The 18,873-nt window shown below is 45.1% G+C and overlaps 1 protein-coding gene across 1 annotated transcript; it reads right to left on the bottom strand.

The window, feature by feature from the left end:
• Positions 1-6,127: 6,127 nt before the first annotated feature.
• Positions 6,128-18,623, bottom strand: LOC138965295 (uncharacterized). The gene is made up of 6 exons (XM_070337423.1): positions 18,500-18,623; positions 15,622-17,258; positions 14,716-15,231; positions 11,136-11,288; positions 7,938-8,044; positions 6,128-6,363 (listed from the first exon to the last, which is right to left on the bottom strand). The coding sequence occupies exons 1-6, from the start codon at positions 18,585-18,587 to the stop codon at positions 6,324-6,326; spliced, it is 2,541 nt and encodes an 846-aa protein (XP_070193524.1). The 5' UTR covers positions 18,588-18,623; the 3' UTR covers positions 6,128-6,323.
• Between the last annotated feature and the right edge of the window lie 250 nt (positions 18,624-18,873).

Genomic DNA, 18,873 nt, shown 5'->3' with positions numbered 1-18,873 from the left:
GGCTTCATGTCTCACCCAGTCACATTATTCTGACACCGGACCAACCAGTCCTAGCACTAACCCCATAATGCCAGACGCCAGGCGGAGCAGCCACTAGATTGCCAATTTTAAAGTCTTAGGTATGACCCGGCCGGGGTTCGAACCCACGACCTCCCGATCACGGGGCGGACGCCTTACCACTAGGCCAACCGTGCCGGTTTCTACAGTTGATACTATTTTCTTTTCAAAACGTCAGGCCAGAAAGGGCCGTGTCGTGCCACAGAGCTTGCTGGATTGGTTATTGTATGGACAATACATAATCTCATGTCTTATGAATGGGGTAGGTGTTGGACACACAGTTCCTACATAATTGTCCGTCCTTTGTGCTTGAGACATGTTTGAAGGTCATTTGTACAGGAGACATGTCTGAAGGTCATTTGTACAGGAGACATGTCTGAAGGTCATTTGTGCTTGAGACATGTCTGTAGGTAATTTGTGCTTGAGACATGTCTGAAGGTCATTTGTACTGGAGACATGTTTGACGGTCGTTTGTGCTGGTGACATGTCTTAATGTCATTTAAGCTGAAGACATGTCTAAAGGTCGTTTGTGCTAGAGACATATGTCTGAAGGTCATTTGTGCTGAAGACATGTCTGAAGGTCGTTTGTGCTAGAGACATGTCTAAGGTCATTTGTGCTGGAGCCATGTTTGAACATTTGCTTTCCAAGATGATTAAATAATTTTAAAAGGAGACATAGAGAGAGAGAGAGATCGAGACAGAGAAAGAGAGAGAGAAACAGACAGACAGACAGACGGGCAGAAAGAGGGGGAGAGCAAATCTGGGTCAGCTTTTTTCTTCAAGCTGTGAATCTTTTCTCTTGTTGATAAAACTTTTTAAGGAGATTCTGACAGTTCTGTGCCGAAGAGAGGTTTGCCACTGACAACAATATTTTTTTGTTTTCCAAAAAAATTGCCATATTGTACATGTATGTAAAAACTGGATTAATGAGCTGTGTGTGTGTGTGTGTGTGTGTGTGTGTGTGTGTGTGTGTGTGTGTGTGTGTGTGTGTGTGTGTGTGTGTGGTTTTCCAGGTATTCAACTACACCATCATATTCTTCGTCTGCAAGAACCTGCTGGTGTTGCCTTGCAAACCTACCGCATGGTGGCGCTGTGCATGGAGAGCAGGGCCAAGGTCAAGGACTCACAGCAGCGGGTGAAGACCCACGTAACCGGCAGACGTTACTCCACCATCACCCTCCGCACCGTCGCCAGCCTGGACTACGCCAACGACACGGACGACGACGACGACGGATGGGAGGGAAGAAACGAGTCCCGGGCTTCGTGGAATCGTAGAGGTACACCGGAGGGCAAACAGGAGACGGACGACGAAACGACGGATGGTCAGCTCCACAAGTCTACGGCCAAAGATCGACAGGCTCTCAACTCGACTAGCAGAGATAGCACAGAACCACACGCACACACAGCTGTAGCCCGGCCCCGGTCGACAAGGAGCTAGCTCCATAGCCTCGCAAAGACGTGCCTCCGGTGCTGCTGGCAGGACTCCCGGGGAACACAGACCGACACGCGCCCCACTTCACGAGTAGAGGACCACCACAGACACACATCCCGACTTCCAGAGGGCATTGCTCTGTGGGCTCAAAGTCACGCGAGCAGCAGTGCAAGCCGCCTCCCCCCACCCATGCCCCGTCCCCCGACTCTGTGTTCCTGGCCATGCCCACCCTCCGTAGGAAGCGACTGTCCCCTCTCAACAGACCCTCCGTCGCTCCGGGCCATGACACGGAGCCACAACACGCGCCCAGCACCAGGTCTCCAACACCGTCAGAGAGCGGCGCGGGACGCAGGGAAGCCCCAGGACTCATCTCCACTCGCGCCGTCAAGGCATCAGATTCCACCATCAAGGCATCTGATTCCACCATCAAGGCATCAGATTCCACCATCAAGGCATCAGATTCCACCTTCAAGGCATCAGATTCCACCTTCAAGGCATCTGATTCCCCCATCAAGGCATCGGATCCTAGAAGTATCGTGGGCAAACCGGGCACAGCACCGAAACCGTCCGCCATCTTGCCATCAGATGAGAGTCCACATTCCGTTCAGGAGCGGGAGGCAGACAGGGGACCCTGCGGAAGGAAACCGTTTTCCTGGAGGAGGACGCCTCCTGTTAGCAGTGCTAGGGTGCACAGAGACAGCAGAGGGGCAAAGGAGTCTGGCAGAGTACAGGCGTGGTTAAGTGGTTCAAGCACACCGCAAAGAAGAGTGTCTCACGAATCGAACGATTCTCGCCTGTCTGTGGCAGAGCAGTCGTCACGTCACAGCTTCCAGTCCGAAGACGAAATGTCGCTGCCTGTTTTTGAGAGCCCTTCCTCGCAGCGTGCTTCTGACTGGTCCTCGCGTTCCCCCACGACGCCTCCCGTCTTATCGCGTCACGCGCTTTTTACCGGTCCGTCAGATGCAGACGACAGGAAAGCTGATCCCACCGTCACGTCATTTCAGAACCGTTCCAAACCCGTCTCTCAGTTGGTTACGAGAAAAAGTGCTCAGAGTTTGGAGTTCTGATTCGGTTAATCAATACATAAACGCTATACGAACAATGACATGACCAACATTTAACTTTGTTTGGTTTCTACGCATGCTTACAGAGCTTGCAATTCTGATTGTTTTCCCATCTACATGTAAGTTTACCACAATGATAGTATAAGTAACAAGAAATTCCTCCTACGAGGTAGGAAAAACACCCCCGTCAAAGGGAAATAACCTTCTCAGTTGGTGGCAGTGACTGAGTGAGAATGGTTATTTCCCTTTGGCCATTAAGATGTTCCTCTATAAGTCCTTGTATAATTTTAATCTACCAATAACTCCCTAACCGTGTGTTTGACTGGTCCCAATTTTTGTAAGGACCGTCTCAGGAATGTATAGAACCTGTTCACCAAGTTTGGTGACGATCGGTCCGTTCATTCTTGAGATCTATATGCGAACACAAACAAACAAACAAACAAACAAACAAACACATCGAGCGAAACCTATACACACCCCTATACCGGGGGTGTAATAACGCACTGTGTGCATACTATAAGATGTTTGGTGGCTTGTTGACAGACCAGCTTTTTTGTTGGTCCAAGGGGACCATATCGTCTTTTGTTTCATCTTTATCGACCAAGACCGACCCTTTTTTTTCCCGCCGACCCTAATAGTGAGTAATACTTTTTTTTCATTCAAGTTTCTCCCCAAAAATCCCCAAAACACAAACTCTGGCACATTTTGCGAACCGTACAGAGACTAAAAAAAAATAAAAATTAAAAAAAAGTTTAAAAAAAAAGCCGACCTACCGACTCTATTTGGGGGGGTCATGTTACCCTAATCCAACATATATTTTTGTTTGGCCTTATAAGTGTGAGAGGATGGAGTGGAAGGGGTGCACAGATCAGGAAGCATTCAACTGAGATGCCAAGCGGACAGGGGTTGCAGAACATGTACTGTCTTTTATTTAACGTGTACCAGAAGGCAGTGTCTGTTGACACATGAAAAAAAAACCCATAGTAAGTACATGACATAACAAGCATAGGTCACCATAGGCCTACATAACATTGCATCGTAACCATAACAAACATTCAGCAGTAGTAAACCTGAACTACCAAGTCGCTCTTTGTTATTATTACTGCCTTCGTCATTGCATGTTAACACAGTGATTACAGCCAAGTGTGTGTGTTTGTGTGTGTTATTACTACTTAGGAAGTTAGCTTAGGCCAACAACAACAAATATGTTGGTTTAGGGTAACCCGACCGAACCTATTTTTTTCCCGTCGACCCTAAAACTTTTTTTTCATTTTTCAAATTTTAAAAAAAACCCACACAAACTGATATAATTAGCTCCAACAAAACTTCTTCCAAAATTAAGTTCGTTTCAGACACACCTCGAGTATATAGGCCTACTCCGCCAAAAACGAAATTATTGGCTCAAACTACACTGCATTATGTAGAGGTTACATGCCGAGTCTCAGTGATTATCAAAAATAATGGTCGAAGTTAGCGGATCATGAAAAATGCGAGCTTTAGCGAGCTTTTTCATGACCGCGAACTGAGACCATTATTTTTTATAATCACTGAGACGAGGTGTGTAACCTCTTTATTCCTCCTTTCTTCAGTTATTCAAAGAAAAGAGGAGTTTTTTTGCGAAAGTTTGATCGAATCCTATTCTCTCAACCAGTCAACCTGCGCAGGCGATCGATTAATGCGCGGTTGTATAGTTCCGTGCAAATCATTCCATTCTGTTAACAATTCTTGTCAGTTTTCCTATTTTGGGCTAAAATCAAGTACACAGATATGCTGTTATTCTGCTGTGGCGGCAAAGGCAGATATTGTGTGTTCTGTATATGTTTTGGTATCGCTTTGGATAATGTTTTTTCGTCAAATGGGACTAGCAGACGAACTTTTGCACCCGTGTTCCAACGTTAAAAACTGTATGAAGTTCAGTTTTCTGGGGAAAATAGTGTATGAAACCCCTTTATGTTGTTTAAATTGATGAGATGTGTGCATTTGGTTGCGTGTGATCTGTTTATTAAATGAAATATTGTTGAAAACTGACCGTCGGATTGCAGTCTGTTGTCGAAGGAACTGAGTGAAAAGAAGGGGAACTACTCTTGTCGCTAGACAAAGTATGAGTTACTTGCCTTGGGAAATTGCTTGTGATGAACGGCTTGAGCACAGCAGATGAGATTCAGAAAACAACCGAACTCATGGATTTTATATGGAGATTCATGTGTTCAGGCCTGTAGTTGTTAATTTAAATGCGGTATGTTTGTATTGTTTGCTCCAGAGATGTATACTTCGTACATTAGAGCGTTCGGAACTTTTCAGTCACAAAAAGTAGTACCGAAACAGAACAACCTCTCAACCCATTGCACTATCGAGGATTCAGGCTGTTGCTGGGTCGTTATTTGTTTGGTTGCTGGGTCATTATCGAAAAATAACTACCCCTACAAGTTTACAGAGGTAAAGAAGCAGAGGGGGGAATAAAGTAATTTATACAGCAACACATTCATGACCGCACAAGGGCAACGCTATCAGTAGGATAAGCGCGCGCATCCTTTTAAACAATTAACCAATCAGGACGCAGCATCTTCGCACAAGTTCACAACACAGCAACAGACAGTACGCGTTCATGGGTCAAGGGAGATAATTCAGTCAGAGACTGAAAGAGAAGAACAAGACATGAGACAGACAATGATCGTGATTCTCCACCCTGCTACTTAAGCATAAACAAACTAACTGTAAAAGTGATGCAAGTTTTTTCATTTTCAGTTAAAAGATCTTTCGAACTCACTTAGACTTAATTTTAAAATCAACAACAGGGAACGGGGAAAAAATTAAAACAATATAATGTAATAGCACCAACTGGGCAACAAACATGGACACACAATGTCTTTGGTTATTGGTTTGGTGTTGTGTTTCTGTGTATGTAGCCTATGTGTTTTATTTCGTTCATGCAGCAATGAGCAGTATAGATGCTCCCCATAAAACTGAGATGGTGTGTGTGTGTGTGTGAGTGTGTGTGTGTGTGCCGGTGTGTGTATGCGTGCGTGCGTGTGTGTGTGTGCGCGCGCGCTCGGACAACTGACACCCCTTCCTTGTGTTTCATGGTCCGACATGGCTTCCCTTTAGAACTTGTAAATTATATAACGGGGCTCAAAAATAACATCACTGTTGAGGAAAGAACAGAACAATCAATCAATCAATGAGTCTTATATCGCGCATATTCCGTGGGTACAGTTCTAGGCGCTCTGCAGTGATGCCGTGTGAGATGAAATTTTATACGGCCAGTAGATTGCAGCCATGCCGGCGCATATTTACCTTTCACGGCCTTATTCCAAGTCACACGGGTATGGTAGACAATTATTAACTGTGCCTAAGCAATTTTGCCAGGAAAGACCCTTTTGTCAATCGTGGGATCTTTAACGTGCACACCCAATGTAGTATACAAGGGGGGTGCTTCGGACACCGAAGAGAGTCTGCACACAAAGTTGACTCTGTGAAATAAATTTCCGCCGAACCTGGGATCGAACTCGCGCTGACAGCGGCCAACTGAATACAAATCCAGCGCGCTACCAACTGAGCTATATCCCCGCAGGACCACGTCCATGCGTTCACATCCTTTGCTCATCTCTGTTTACAGCTTCAAAGCAGCCTTTGTGTCCTCCGTTCCGCTTCCTTTGAGTCCTGTGGTTTTCGTGACGTCATTCACATTAAGTCACCTCTGGTAATGACGTCACCATAGTCTAACCACAGTCGCGTCTTGATCTCTCACTGGCAGTTAGCTTGTTTGGTTTTCACAGACGGTTTGTCGTGCTGTCTTTCTCAGTCGGAGACCTGAAACAGTGCAAAGAACCAATATAGCGCAGATACGAGTTGTCAAAATATGATAAGTTTACATTTCTTGTTCAAATAGTTCGTTTAAGAAGCACAACTGATTTAAAAAGAAAACAAAAAGCTCATAATTATGACTCAGCATCGCCATGAAGAAAATGAATTAGAATCACATTTTCTGCTGCTGTGTGTCCCGAACTCGACCCATTTAGTTTGTTTGTTTGTTCGTTCATGGGCTGAAACTCCCACGGCTTTTACGTGTATGACCGTTTTTACCCCGCCATTTAGGCAGCCATACGCCGCTTTCGGAGGAGGACCGGCACGGTTGGTCTAGTGGTAAGGCGTCCGCCCCGTGATCGGGAGGTCGTGGGTTCGAACCCCGGCCGGGTCATACCTAAGACTTTAAAATTGGCAATCTAGTGGCTGCTCCGCCTGGCGTCTGGCATTATGGGGTTAGTGCTAGGACTGGTTGGTCCGGTGTCAGAATAATGTGACTGGGAGAGACATGAAGCCTGTGCTGCGACTTCTGTCTTGTGTGTGGCGCACGTTATATGTCAAAGCAGCACCGCCCTGATATGGCCCTTCGTGGTCGGCTGGGCGTTAAGCAAACAAACAAACAAACAAACAAAGCTATCGCAGGAAGCATGCTGGGTATTTTCGTGTTTCTATAACCCACCGAACTCTGACATGGATTACAGGATCTTTTTCGTGCGCACTTGGTCTTGTGCTTGCGTGTACACACGGGGGTGTTCGGACACCGAGGAGAGTCTGCACACAAAGTTGACTCTGAGAAATAAATCTCTCGCCGAACGTGGGGACGAACTCACGCTGACAGCGGCCAACTGGATACAAATCCAGCGCGCTACCGACTGAGCTACATCCCCGCCCGACCCATTAATTTTAGTGACTCAGTTGAAAGAAAAAGGGTGTCACATTGAGAGGACGCCGCATAACAAAAACATCAGAGGTAGTTGTTTAGCCAATGGGAAGCCTGATACTTGCTTCGTCTTGTTTTGAGAAAAAAAACTTGACTTGTCCCCGTACTCTACGACACCGCTTAAAAATCCTGACAGAGTAATTTCCGGAAAACGTCTTTTGCAATTCTCTGGCTCCATAACGTCAAAGATGTTGATAATGTTTTCCATTTCATGACCCGAACTGTGATCGTGAAATTTGACACGGGTCAATCAGATGGGGTCATTCGGAAGGTCACAAAACCCTCGAAGTGTGTAATGTTTTAAAGCTCTAGCTTAAAAAACACCTAAGAAAACGTCAACGTTAAGTTTTTATGACCCGAATTTGACCCCGCTGTGACCTCGACATTTGTCGAGGGTCAACCAGACAATTTGGTCAATATGTTGAGAGGTCGTCAAACCATAGAAGTGAGTTAAGTTTCAAAGTTCTAGCTTTAAAACTTCAACGTTTTTGTTCAAGGATCTAGGACGGACGGACAGATTCACTGATTACTCAGATGAGCCAAAAACTATTCAACACATTAAGGATTTTCTTCTCGTTTGTCTCCGTCAAAAACCGTCCTTTCAATTCCCGAAATGTGACGTCATATAATTGTGACGTACCTTGAAGGAGATCGTGACGGGGTTCTGATGGCGACAGTTGGTGAAGACAAAGATCCCCTCATACTGTCATCATCAGAGCTCCCGAGTTTGTTCTTGCCGACCGAAATCTGTAGACAACAGCATAAGGGGGTGACGTGATTATCAAAGAAATAAACAAAGAAAGAGACCAGCAAGCACATACAAAAAAACACCCAGCACATTTGGATTCCTTGACTAACAAAGAAACAAACAACAAGTCGCGTAAGGCGAAAATACAATATTTAGTCAAGTAGCTGTCGAACTCACAGAATGAAACTGAACGCAGCAAGACCGTATACTCGTAGCATCGTCACTCCACCGCCCGTGGCAAAGGCAGTGCCCGTGGAATTGACAAGAAGAGCGGGGTATTCGTTGCGCTAAGAAGGATAGCACGCTTTTCTGTACCTCTCTTCGTTTTAACTTTCTGAGCGTGTTTTTAATCCAAACATATCATATCTATATATTTTTGGAATCAGGAACCGACAAGGAATACGATGAAAGTGTTTTTAAATTGATTTCGAAAAAAAAATTTTGATAATAATTTTTATATATTTAATTTTCAGAGCTTGTTTTTAATCCAAATATAACATATTGATATGTTTTTGGAATCAGCAAATGATGGAGAATAAGATAAACGTAAATTTGGATCGTTTTATAAATTTTTATTTTTTTTTACAATTTTCAGATTTTTAATGACCAAAGTCATTAATTAATTTTTAAGCCACCAAGCTGAAATGCAATACCGAACCCCGGGCTTCGTCGAAGAGTACTTGACCAAAATTTCAACCAATTTGGTTGAAAAATGAGGGCGTGACAGTGCCGCCTCAACTTTCACGAAAAGCCGGATATGACGTCATCAAAGACATTTATCAAAAAAATGAAAAAAACGTTCGGGGATTTCATACCCAGGAACTCTCATGTCAAATTTCATAAAGATCGGTCCAGTAGTTTAGTCTGAATCGCTCTACACACACACACACACACACACACACACGCACAGACAGACACACATACACCACGACCCTCGTTTCGATTCCCCCTCGATGTTAAAATATTTAGTCAAAACTTGACTAAATATAAAACCAAGATAGTAACCAACAAAAACACCAAGGAACAAACAACAGCACAAGTGGATGACTTGACTAAATAAATGAAAGACTCCCTCCCTTTTAAGACTCTGTTTTCTCAGATTTTCTGTTCGTAAATTCTGTAAATGTACCCCCATTTTCAGACTCCCTCCTTTCTAAGACCTGATTTTCTTGTATGTGTCCAAGTGGAGGGATGCTCTCGTTGACATCATCATCATCATCATCATCATCATCATCATCATCATCATCATCATCATCATCATCATCCTCCCCCCCCCCCCCCACCACAACCCCAATACACCCACATTTTCATTTTTTATTATTTTTATTAAAGGCACAGTACGCCTCCCGTAAACCATCACAGACACTGTCAGGCTTTTACACACAGTACAAACACCCTTTCGTTTAAACACTCACCGCTTGAGAACATCCTAGGTGCCCTCCGTAAAGAGCGAGTCATTTTCAAAGAATTAAGTTTGCGGATTGTCTGATCAGACATTTGGACGATGCGTTTTGGCGCTAGACCTAACTTTTAAAATCTAAATAATAAATTGACAGCTTGTTACACAAACATTCTTAAATCATAAAAGAATTCTTTTTTCATCAAGACAAGATCAGAACAATTCGAAGTTTTGAAACTTTAAAAAAGAAAAGCCCGGAAGCAGGGTCACGCAAGGTCGTGGTTCTCGTAGCAGACGACGGTTATGCCTTTCGCCAGATCCTCTGAACAGTCAAAAGCCATCGCTAGAGTTCGTGAATCGCAGCCGTTTGTTGCGTTTAGATTCAGAGGTACATAATAACGTGCTATTGCAGATAAGCTTACAACGAGTCGCATTGAAATCACAAACTGACGACTACATTGTGGAAAAAAAGAGAACTGGATCACACGGGTTCACGTTGGCTCAGGGGTATGATAAACCACGCAAAAATAAATTCTTTGAAAATTGCTCGCTCTTTATGGAGGGCACCTAGGATGTTCTCAAGCGGTGAGTGTTTAAATGAAAAGATGTTTGTACAGTGTGTAAAAGCCTGACAGTATCTGTGATGGTTTACGGGAGGCTTATTGTGCCTTTAACAAGCTACGTACAACACCAACTTAAAGGCCCAGTCAACCTCAAATGGTTAACAGAACGATTTAAATCTTTTCACGAAAAAATCTGTTCTAACTCTATGGAACACACTTGCAATAGCATTGAACAGCATTAGATGACACAGTTCGCTTTAATGGCTATTTAGCTTGCGTAAACCACACACCAGTGTTTGTGGTCTATTTTACCCCTGAGCCATCGTGGACCCATGCCACACACTTTCCTTTTTTTCACAATTTAGTCGTCAGTTTGTGATTTCAATGCGACTCGCTGTATCTACAATAGCACGTAATTTTGTACCTCTGAATCTAAAATACAACAAACGACTGCGAGTCACATGAACTTATTGGCGTCGGTTGGCTTCAAAGAGCAAGGCAGCGCTGATGCAGAACATTCGGCTGCAACACGACCTTGCGTGACCAAGCAGCTGTTTCCGGACTCCCTTTTTTAAAACTTTCAAAACTTCGAGATGTACTGATCTTGTCTTGATGAAAAACGAAATCTTTTAGGATTTAAGAATGTTTGTGTTACAAGCTGTCAATTTATTACTTGAATTCTAAAAGTTAGTTCTAGCGCCAAACGAGGCGTCCGAATGTGGTACTGTATCAGACAATCCAGCTGGCCACGCAAAAATAAATTCTTTGAAAAATGCTCGCTCTTTACGGAGGGCACCTAGGATGTTCTCAAGCGGTGAGTGTTTAAACGAAAGGCCGTTTGTACTGTGTGTAAAAGCTTGACAGTGTCTGTGACCAGAAACTGATGGTTTACGGGAAGCTGAGTGTGCTTTTAACATATCCGCGACTCAACCAGTATTATGTGGGGGGTTTTCCGATGAAGGACTGAGGCAAAACGCCACGGGCAAACGGAGAGGAAGGATTTGAGGCGGTCGTTAAAGAGCCAGAAGTCGACTTCGCTAAGTCTTTCTACCGAAAACTCAGTACTAACGCTCCATACGGCCAGCTTCGCGTAGTAGACTTCGTCCAGTTAATTTGAGTGAGACGTACCCCTGTGTCGAAGCTGCCGATGCGTGACGCCTTGCGCATCATGCGTGTTTTCATCACCTGCCAGCGCTCCTCCAGATTCTCGTCCTGCTTCTGGGCGTGACGCGCCACCAGGGTCGACACCCCGATACACGTCACCAGCACCATCGTCCCAACCTACACACACAACGGCTTTTTTTTAATTTATTTATTTATTTTTTAAAGCGGACAAACACTCAAGTCCTTAATGGCAAAAAAACGTAGGACTTTTAATATCAATTTGACTACTACACACAACGGTTTGGCAATCAACACAACGGCCTTCACGAAGAAAACCGAAGTGTTCCACTTTTGAACAGCCTTTCTGTAACCATTTTTGAACAGCCTTTTTGTAACCATTTTTGAACAGCCTTCTTGTAACCATTTTTGAGCAGCCTTTTTGTAACCATTTTTGAACAGCCTTTCTGTAACCATTTTTTAACAGCCTTTTTGTAACCATTTTTGAACAGCCTTTTTGTAACCATTTTTGAACAGTCTTTTTGTAACCATTTTTGAACAGTCTTTTTGTAAGCATTTTTGAACAGCCTTTTTGTAACCATTTTTGAACAGCCTTTTTGTAACCATTTTTGAACAGTCTTTTTGTAACCATTTTTGAACAGCCTTTTTGTAACCATTTTTGAACACAGCGTGACATAGTACATAATTCTACAGTGGAACCTCCCATAACGACCCCTCCTCAAAACGACCCCCTCCATTTGCCGACCGATTTTCTGGAGCGGAGAAAGCCGTAACAGAAACTGAACATTCAAAAGGAAGTTGCCTCCCCTGTGACGAAATTCCCAAGAAACACCGTTCCTCTTTACGACAAGGTCGTTAGTTGGAAGCTTTACTATACATTGAACTAACAAAAGTAAAACACAATTATGGTAAACACTAATGTTCACTTGAACGTTTGTGTTTACAATGTGTACAACTTTTGCTTGTAGAATTCTGTACTATTTCACACTGTGTTCACAAAGGTTACAAAAAGGGTGTTGAAAAGTTTAGCACTCCAGAGAAGAGTGATAATTGGAACTCATAATATCAGCTTTCTCTTTAGTAGCAGTTCTTTTAGTGTGGAAACAGTGATGACATAGGCCTACCCCTCCGCGGGGTTGCAATCGCAACGAGGCATCGTCTGAATGTAAACTTCTTTGGGCTGGACCTCTTGACTGGATTAGTGAGGATACACTACATTGGGGTGTGCACGTTAAAGATCCCACGATTGACAAAAGGGTCTTTCCTGGCAAAATTGTATAGGCATAGATAAAAATGTCCACCAAAATACCCGTGTGACTTGGAATAATAGGCCGTGAAAAGTAGGATATGCGCCAAAATGGCTGCGATCTGCTGGCCGATGTGAATGCGTGATGTATTGTGTAAAAAAATTCCATCTCACACGGCATAAATAAATCCCTGCGCCTTGAATATGTGCGCGATATAAATTGCATAAAAATTAAAATTAAAAAAATAAATAAATCCCTGCGCTTAGAACTGTACCCACGGAATACGCGCGATATTAGCCTCATATATTGATTGATACATGTTGCGTGCGTACTAAAATGTTACTTTCGGTGACACGAATACCCAGACAGTCCCAGACAAACATAGTAGCTGTCCAAACAGTCTCCGTGAACGTGTAAAACGTCGTCATCCACACATCTCGCTTGCAGCGTTATAAATGGTTTCTGAGCCTAACAAAACTTTTGTCATTAACATCTTAACGGCGTATTTCCGATATTGTTGTTTGTGATTTTTAAGCGGAATTGAATGGAATTTTTGTGTATGACTCCTTTACATATATTTGTTTAACATCTCAACTGCGAGCGTTTTGTATGTAGAGAGGTGTTTAGTTGAGAACAGTGTTATTACTAAGTACATATATTTAAATATAATGCTAATGTTGTAATGTGTTGTTTATGTTACAAGCGCCACCATTGCAATTTCTCCATGTGAGATAATAAAGTGAATTTGATTTGATTTGATTTGAACTGTCCTTGTTTCAAGCAGGCTAGTAAGTCTCAGATGCCCGTGTGTCCTCGTGCGGATGCGCCTGTACAATCGTGGAGTCTACATGTTCAACCAAGCACAAAATACCACTACGACTTCCAGTATCATGATTTGTAATCGTTGATCAGTGCTGTCACTTTCAAAAAAGGGAAGTGACGTTTGTTAAAAGCAAACGAACACAGCAATAATCTGAGACTGGAAGCATAAATCTAGCAGTCAGGGCCGAGGTGCACGAAAAAGTTACCAACCGGGTGGGAGCCAGCCGCAGTGTTAGACTGGTTGATATTGAGATTCGTTGTGATCTCAACCCATCAAACCCCGCGGTATGTTCTCACCCGTTTTGGTGGCTGGCACCCACTTTCGCTTCGTGCACCTAAAGCCCTACTTTTCCAGGGAAACAAAAGTATTGTGTTTGCAGGGGTGGATCACATCATTTTTAAGGGGGGGGGTCCAAATTCCTTTTAGGGACAATTCGACGACGTGACGCGAAGCGTTTAGTTAAGGGCGCGAAGCGTTCGAACCTCCTAGGGGCGACAGGTGGAATGCCTCCCCACCACCCCCCCCCCCCCCCGAAAAAAAAATGTTGATTTAAAACAAGGAAAATGGAACAATCTGGTGCAATCTGAGCCACAAAACTTCCCCTAATACACCTTCCAAAAAGTAAATTTAAGAAGACAAATTTGGAATAAAATAAGAACAATTGACCGATCTGGTGCAACCTGAGCAAGCAAATGACCCAACTACTTTCCAAAATCGTCACTTAGAAGACAAAGGCCGGCTCATAGGGGGTCCGGGGGCATCCCCCCCCCCCCCCCCCCCCCCCCACCGAAACATTTTTGATAACAAGAAGAGCAAACGCTCGATCGAGTCACTTTCGCAGTTCTGAATATTATATGAGGCATCAGATGGACAGGAATAAATTGCTATTCACAACACAATGAGTCACGTTCACATAAAATTTGAGCCCGGTCACTTTTATAGTTTCCGAGAAAAGCCCAACGTTAAGTTGTGTGTTGCCGAACAGAAAAGGCTAGTTATCTCCCTTGTTTTTCTGATAACGTTCGTAAAAGGCTACAGATGTAAATACTTTGATGTAAAGAATAATCCTACAAAGTTTCAATCACATCCGATGAACTTTGTCAAAGATATAAAATGTCTAATTTTTCCTTTGACGCTGACCTGTGACCTTGAAAAAAGTCAAAGGTCAACGAAACCATCGTTAAAGTGTAGAGGTCATTGGAGGTCACGACTAAACAAAATATGAGCCCGATCGCTTTGATAGTTTCCGAGAAAAGTCCAACGTTAAGGTGGTGTCTACGGACGGCCGGCCGGCCGGCCCGACGGCCGGCCGGACGGCCGGCCGGACAGACTAACACTGACCGATTACATAGAGTCACTTTTTCTCAAGTGACTCAAAAATCAAGGAAAATGGAGCAATCTGGTGCAATCTGAGCCATCAGTTGTTCTTTGTTTTCAAAACACATTTTTTTAAAATTATTTTTTTGTTAGGCTTTCCGGAAACCAGGGATCCGCCCCTGGTTTGCAGCGCACTGACCAGAGCCACGAGCCAGGGTTTGGTGAGCGCGGAACGCCACCACAGCTCCAGGTTGGAGGGCGGGTCCTTGACGAAGACCCTGTACCAGCTGGTGTTCCACTGTCTGTCGCCTGCAACGTGGCTCACCACGCACCGCCACACACCCGACATATCCCGGGTGGATGACGTCAGGGTGTCCGCTTCCGCTTCGTCGGTGGCGGGGCTGTCTGTGGGCAGGAGGGAAGTCTCCGTATCGTTGTGGAACCACTGACGCGTGGTGCGTTGCGTCATATTAGTGACGTCACAAGGGGGCTTGCAGCCAAAGTCAGGGTCTGATCCAATTGTGACGTCAACAGAGTGCAGCGCGAGCGCCATGTCCTGACTGTGACAGTCCAGGGTCAGGGGCTCCGTCTGGCGGGGGAGGAGGGTGGGCATGGTGGAGGTGACGGTGAGAGCGAAGAAGGCCACGGTCAGCGCGTGCTTCCCCCCGTAATCCACGCGACACTCGTACACCCCCGTGTCTGAGGCTCGTAGGTCCTGCACACAGTTTATACATTGTATTGTGGTCACTCACACACGTCAGACTGTACGGAATGATTAGTATCAGCACACCAATCCTAGAAGTGCATTTCACGCTCATCAGCTGCGCAGCTGTACACCTTGCTCGAGTGCCTCCATGCAGTATCTCCCATGGGCGCATCCGTGCGTGCGTGCGTGTGCATGTGTATGTTCGTGCGAACTCGCGAGTTTGTACGTGTATGTGTGCGTGAGAGAGTAACAGAGACAGAGAAAGAGAGAGACAGACAGACAGACAGACAGACAGACACACACACAGAGATAGACAGATAGAGAGACAGATAGGGGAGAGACAGAGACAGAGATCGAAAGCCTATCTGTGGCCAAGCATGACCACCACCAGCAACTGACCTGAATGACCAGCAGGTCGTTCCCGCTGAACAGCATACGGCTTGCCTGCACCTTGAGTGGGTCCCCGTTGTGCATCCACTGTGTCTTCATCATGGGCACCTGGTCCTTGAATGCCTTGGCGGCGTCGTTCCGGCACGACAGCTCCACCTTCCCGCTCAGAGCGCGCCGCTCGCTCCACGGGGCGCCCAGCAAGATCACGTTCACAACAGCCTTGCGCAGGTCGAGGGGCAGGGAGGGGTCAAGAGGGACAATGAGATCTGGGGCCATGCGTTTGTGGATCGTGTGTTCGTTGCTTGTGTCGTCTTCAGTAACCGAATGTTGGTAATCTCGGTTGCTTGTGTCTTCTTCCGTGGTGTAGTATACGTCGTCTCCTGTTTTACTGCGTGGGTCCACGTCTGAAGGAAATAGAGTCTTGCGTTTGTAAATGGACTGTTCGTCGCTTGTGTCGTATTCAAGGCCATATTCTGTTTCGTTGTGCGGATCCAAGCCTGAATAAAGATGTTCGTCTTTGGACGTGGAATCGAGGTCGTCTCCTGTGTCCTTGGCCTTGATTTGAGCAGATGTTGAAGAAAGGTTTGCGTAAACTTGAGTCTTGCGTGTGTGGGTCAAGTGTTCCTTTCTTGTGTTGTGTTTGGCTTTGGTTGCGTTCTCAACGTTGGCTCCCGTTTCGTTGTGCAGATCCAGGCGTGAAGGAAGACTTCCGTGTACAGGGCGTCCGGCTGTAGTTGCATGTTGGGGTTGTGACATACTGTCTGTGTGTGCAGGGAGGCGCTTGTCGGAAGACTGGGAGGTTGTTAGGTCCTTACCCACTTCACGGGATACAGCTGCTCCTGCCTGTTTGTTTAGCCTAGAGACTTTGTGTTCATCACCTGCATGTCTGGCCATCAGTCCATCTGACGGTGCCACGGTTGAAAAATCTGCAGCTACTTTGTGTGTAGCTTGTTGTCTGTGGCGTGAGTGTTGGCCTCTCAGCCCCTCAAGCAACCCAAGGGGTACAGCTGAAGCGTCATTTCCCGTCAATAGTTTGCTGGTGTCTGCCAAATAGCTGGTGCGACCGGAGTGTTGGGATGCAGGTTCAGTTTGTGCGTGAAGGAGGGAAACAGACACAGACACCGTGCTCACGTCCGAGGCAGGGTGTTTGTGTTGAGCTTTAGTGTCGCTCCGTGCGTTTTGTTGGTTGGGAAGCTTTCCCACATCTGGATCTGTGTCTAGTTGAGATCTTCGATGTCTACGGTGGTTGTGATGTCGGTCTCTCGTTGCATCCTGGTTGTCCGGGAACTTCTTCGAGTCAGAGGCGGCTCGCTTACCTACAGATCGCCTGTTCCTCTGTCGACCTGCCTTCTTCAACTGCATGTAGTCGACCGGATTTGAACCGGCCTGCCTTTTCTTCTTATTCTGACCTCTGACCTGTTTCTGGGCTACCTGCTTCTTCTTTGGAAATCTTTTTCTAGTCGCTGGCCTTCTGGGCTTGATGATGATGATTCTCCCTGGTGGGTTGGACATGGCTTCCACCATGCCTTCATCGAAGTTAGGGTCGATGGTGCGGCCTCTGCCTTCAGATGGCGCTGCGAGTTTTAGTTTATGTGCCCGCCGGAACTGGCGTCGGTACCCGGGAACTTCCGACGACTCGTATTCGGCTGGCATTTAACGTGGATAAGAAGAAGAAACACAAACCAACACGTGTTAATAGCATTTGTAAACCAACACGAAAACAAGACACTAAAAAAACACCGAGGAAAGAGGCCTCATCACCTGCGGCAAAATTAACTGAATTTTAGACAAAGAGTATGAAGAAGACATAAATGAAACAGATGTTGAAAATAACTCTGAATGAAAAGATACAACCACGAAGTATTCAGTGCACTGACCAAACGTGAAGGTTTTTGAATCCAACTTTACGTGTATTTTTTTTCCGTTTGATTTTTTCGTCTTGGTCAGGCGTACGTTGTGCGAGATCGAAGCTTTCTTCTGTCCAGTCTAACAAGAACACACCATGGGACAGCTTTGTCTGACCCACGAGGATCATGCTTCTATCATACAGTGTCACTATCATTCGTCACCACCCGTCTCCCATCGCCTGAAATCGCACTGGCTAAATAAAACGATCGAGAGAGTGTCAATTTGGCTCTAAAAAAAAGCTAAATTTACATTCCTCCCCACCTCCCCCTCACCCCATCTACGTGCGAAGATCAGCCCCCAGGAGAGACGGACACCGTCCACTTCTCAGCAGTAATGTAGCCAGAGTATGAGTAATCTACAGTCCACCTCATGGACGCTCTTTCCTTTGAACACCTTTTACGTTGTTTACAGTAGCCTACAGTAGCAACCTTCGGGTACTTATTCAGAGATCCTGAACTAGCTGAGTTCTGTAGTATAGAGCTCTCAAAGCAACATTTTCATTTTCCGATTTACAGACAACAAAGAAGCTAAAGAACCTCAAGGCTCAGATCTAAATTAGATCTATGTCATATGTGTCCCCTCCTATGCCCAGGGTAAATTAGAATGCATTCTGTTGAAGACTTGATGCGAAAGGATAAAGGGACACGCAAGTTATTTTTATTTGAAGCCTCAACCCAAAAAAGAAAAAAAAAAAAGAAAAAAAAAAAAAAAATTGTGTCCTGACAAGTTTTCAGTAGGATCGACATTGAGGATTCCCACCGAGTCATCTTCTGCTCAGATGGAATTAAAGGCAAGGTAACTACAGACATCCCCGTATAAGATTTGTTTCCCAAACATGGAGTGATTAGATCTTGATCCGTTTCCCAAAGCCTTGAATGTGCTCAGAGGGGGGAAACCGAAAGGACAAATATTCATAATCCCGGATTTTATCAAAGATGCGCAGTCTCTCTGGTACTCTCGCAACTCGTCTGGTACTTACGTGGATCTGGAACCACGATAAGCAACACTAGAAACACAAACAGGACACAGAGGATCGTCAAGAAAAATGTTCTGAAATGAAAACGCATGATTTTCTCAGCAGTCGGGTTCCATTAGCTGGCTCAGTAGTGCTTTCGTCACACCTACTACGTCATCTTGACATTGACGATACTGATGTCGTCATACCGTTACGAGCATTATTTTCTTGGGCACCAAGGTCATAATGTGGTCAAACTTTGAGAATTGCCGAGACTAGCAGCTTTCAAGCTGAGCGCATGCATGGCGAGTGTCCCTTGCTGACCCTCCCTTTCGAAGTAAAAAAAAACCCCACAATCAACAGACGTCAAAAACGACGTTTTGTGAAGGTTCTGTCAG

This window comes from Littorina saxatilis, linkage group LG4, assembly GCF_037325665.1.
Source record: "Littorina saxatilis isolate snail1 linkage group LG4, US_GU_Lsax_2.0, whole genome shotgun sequence".
Lineage (NCBI taxonomy): Eukaryota > Metazoa > Mollusca > Gastropoda > Littorinimorpha > Littorinidae > Littorina > Littorina saxatilis.
This window is presented reverse-complemented; position numbering and strand designations above follow the sequence as displayed.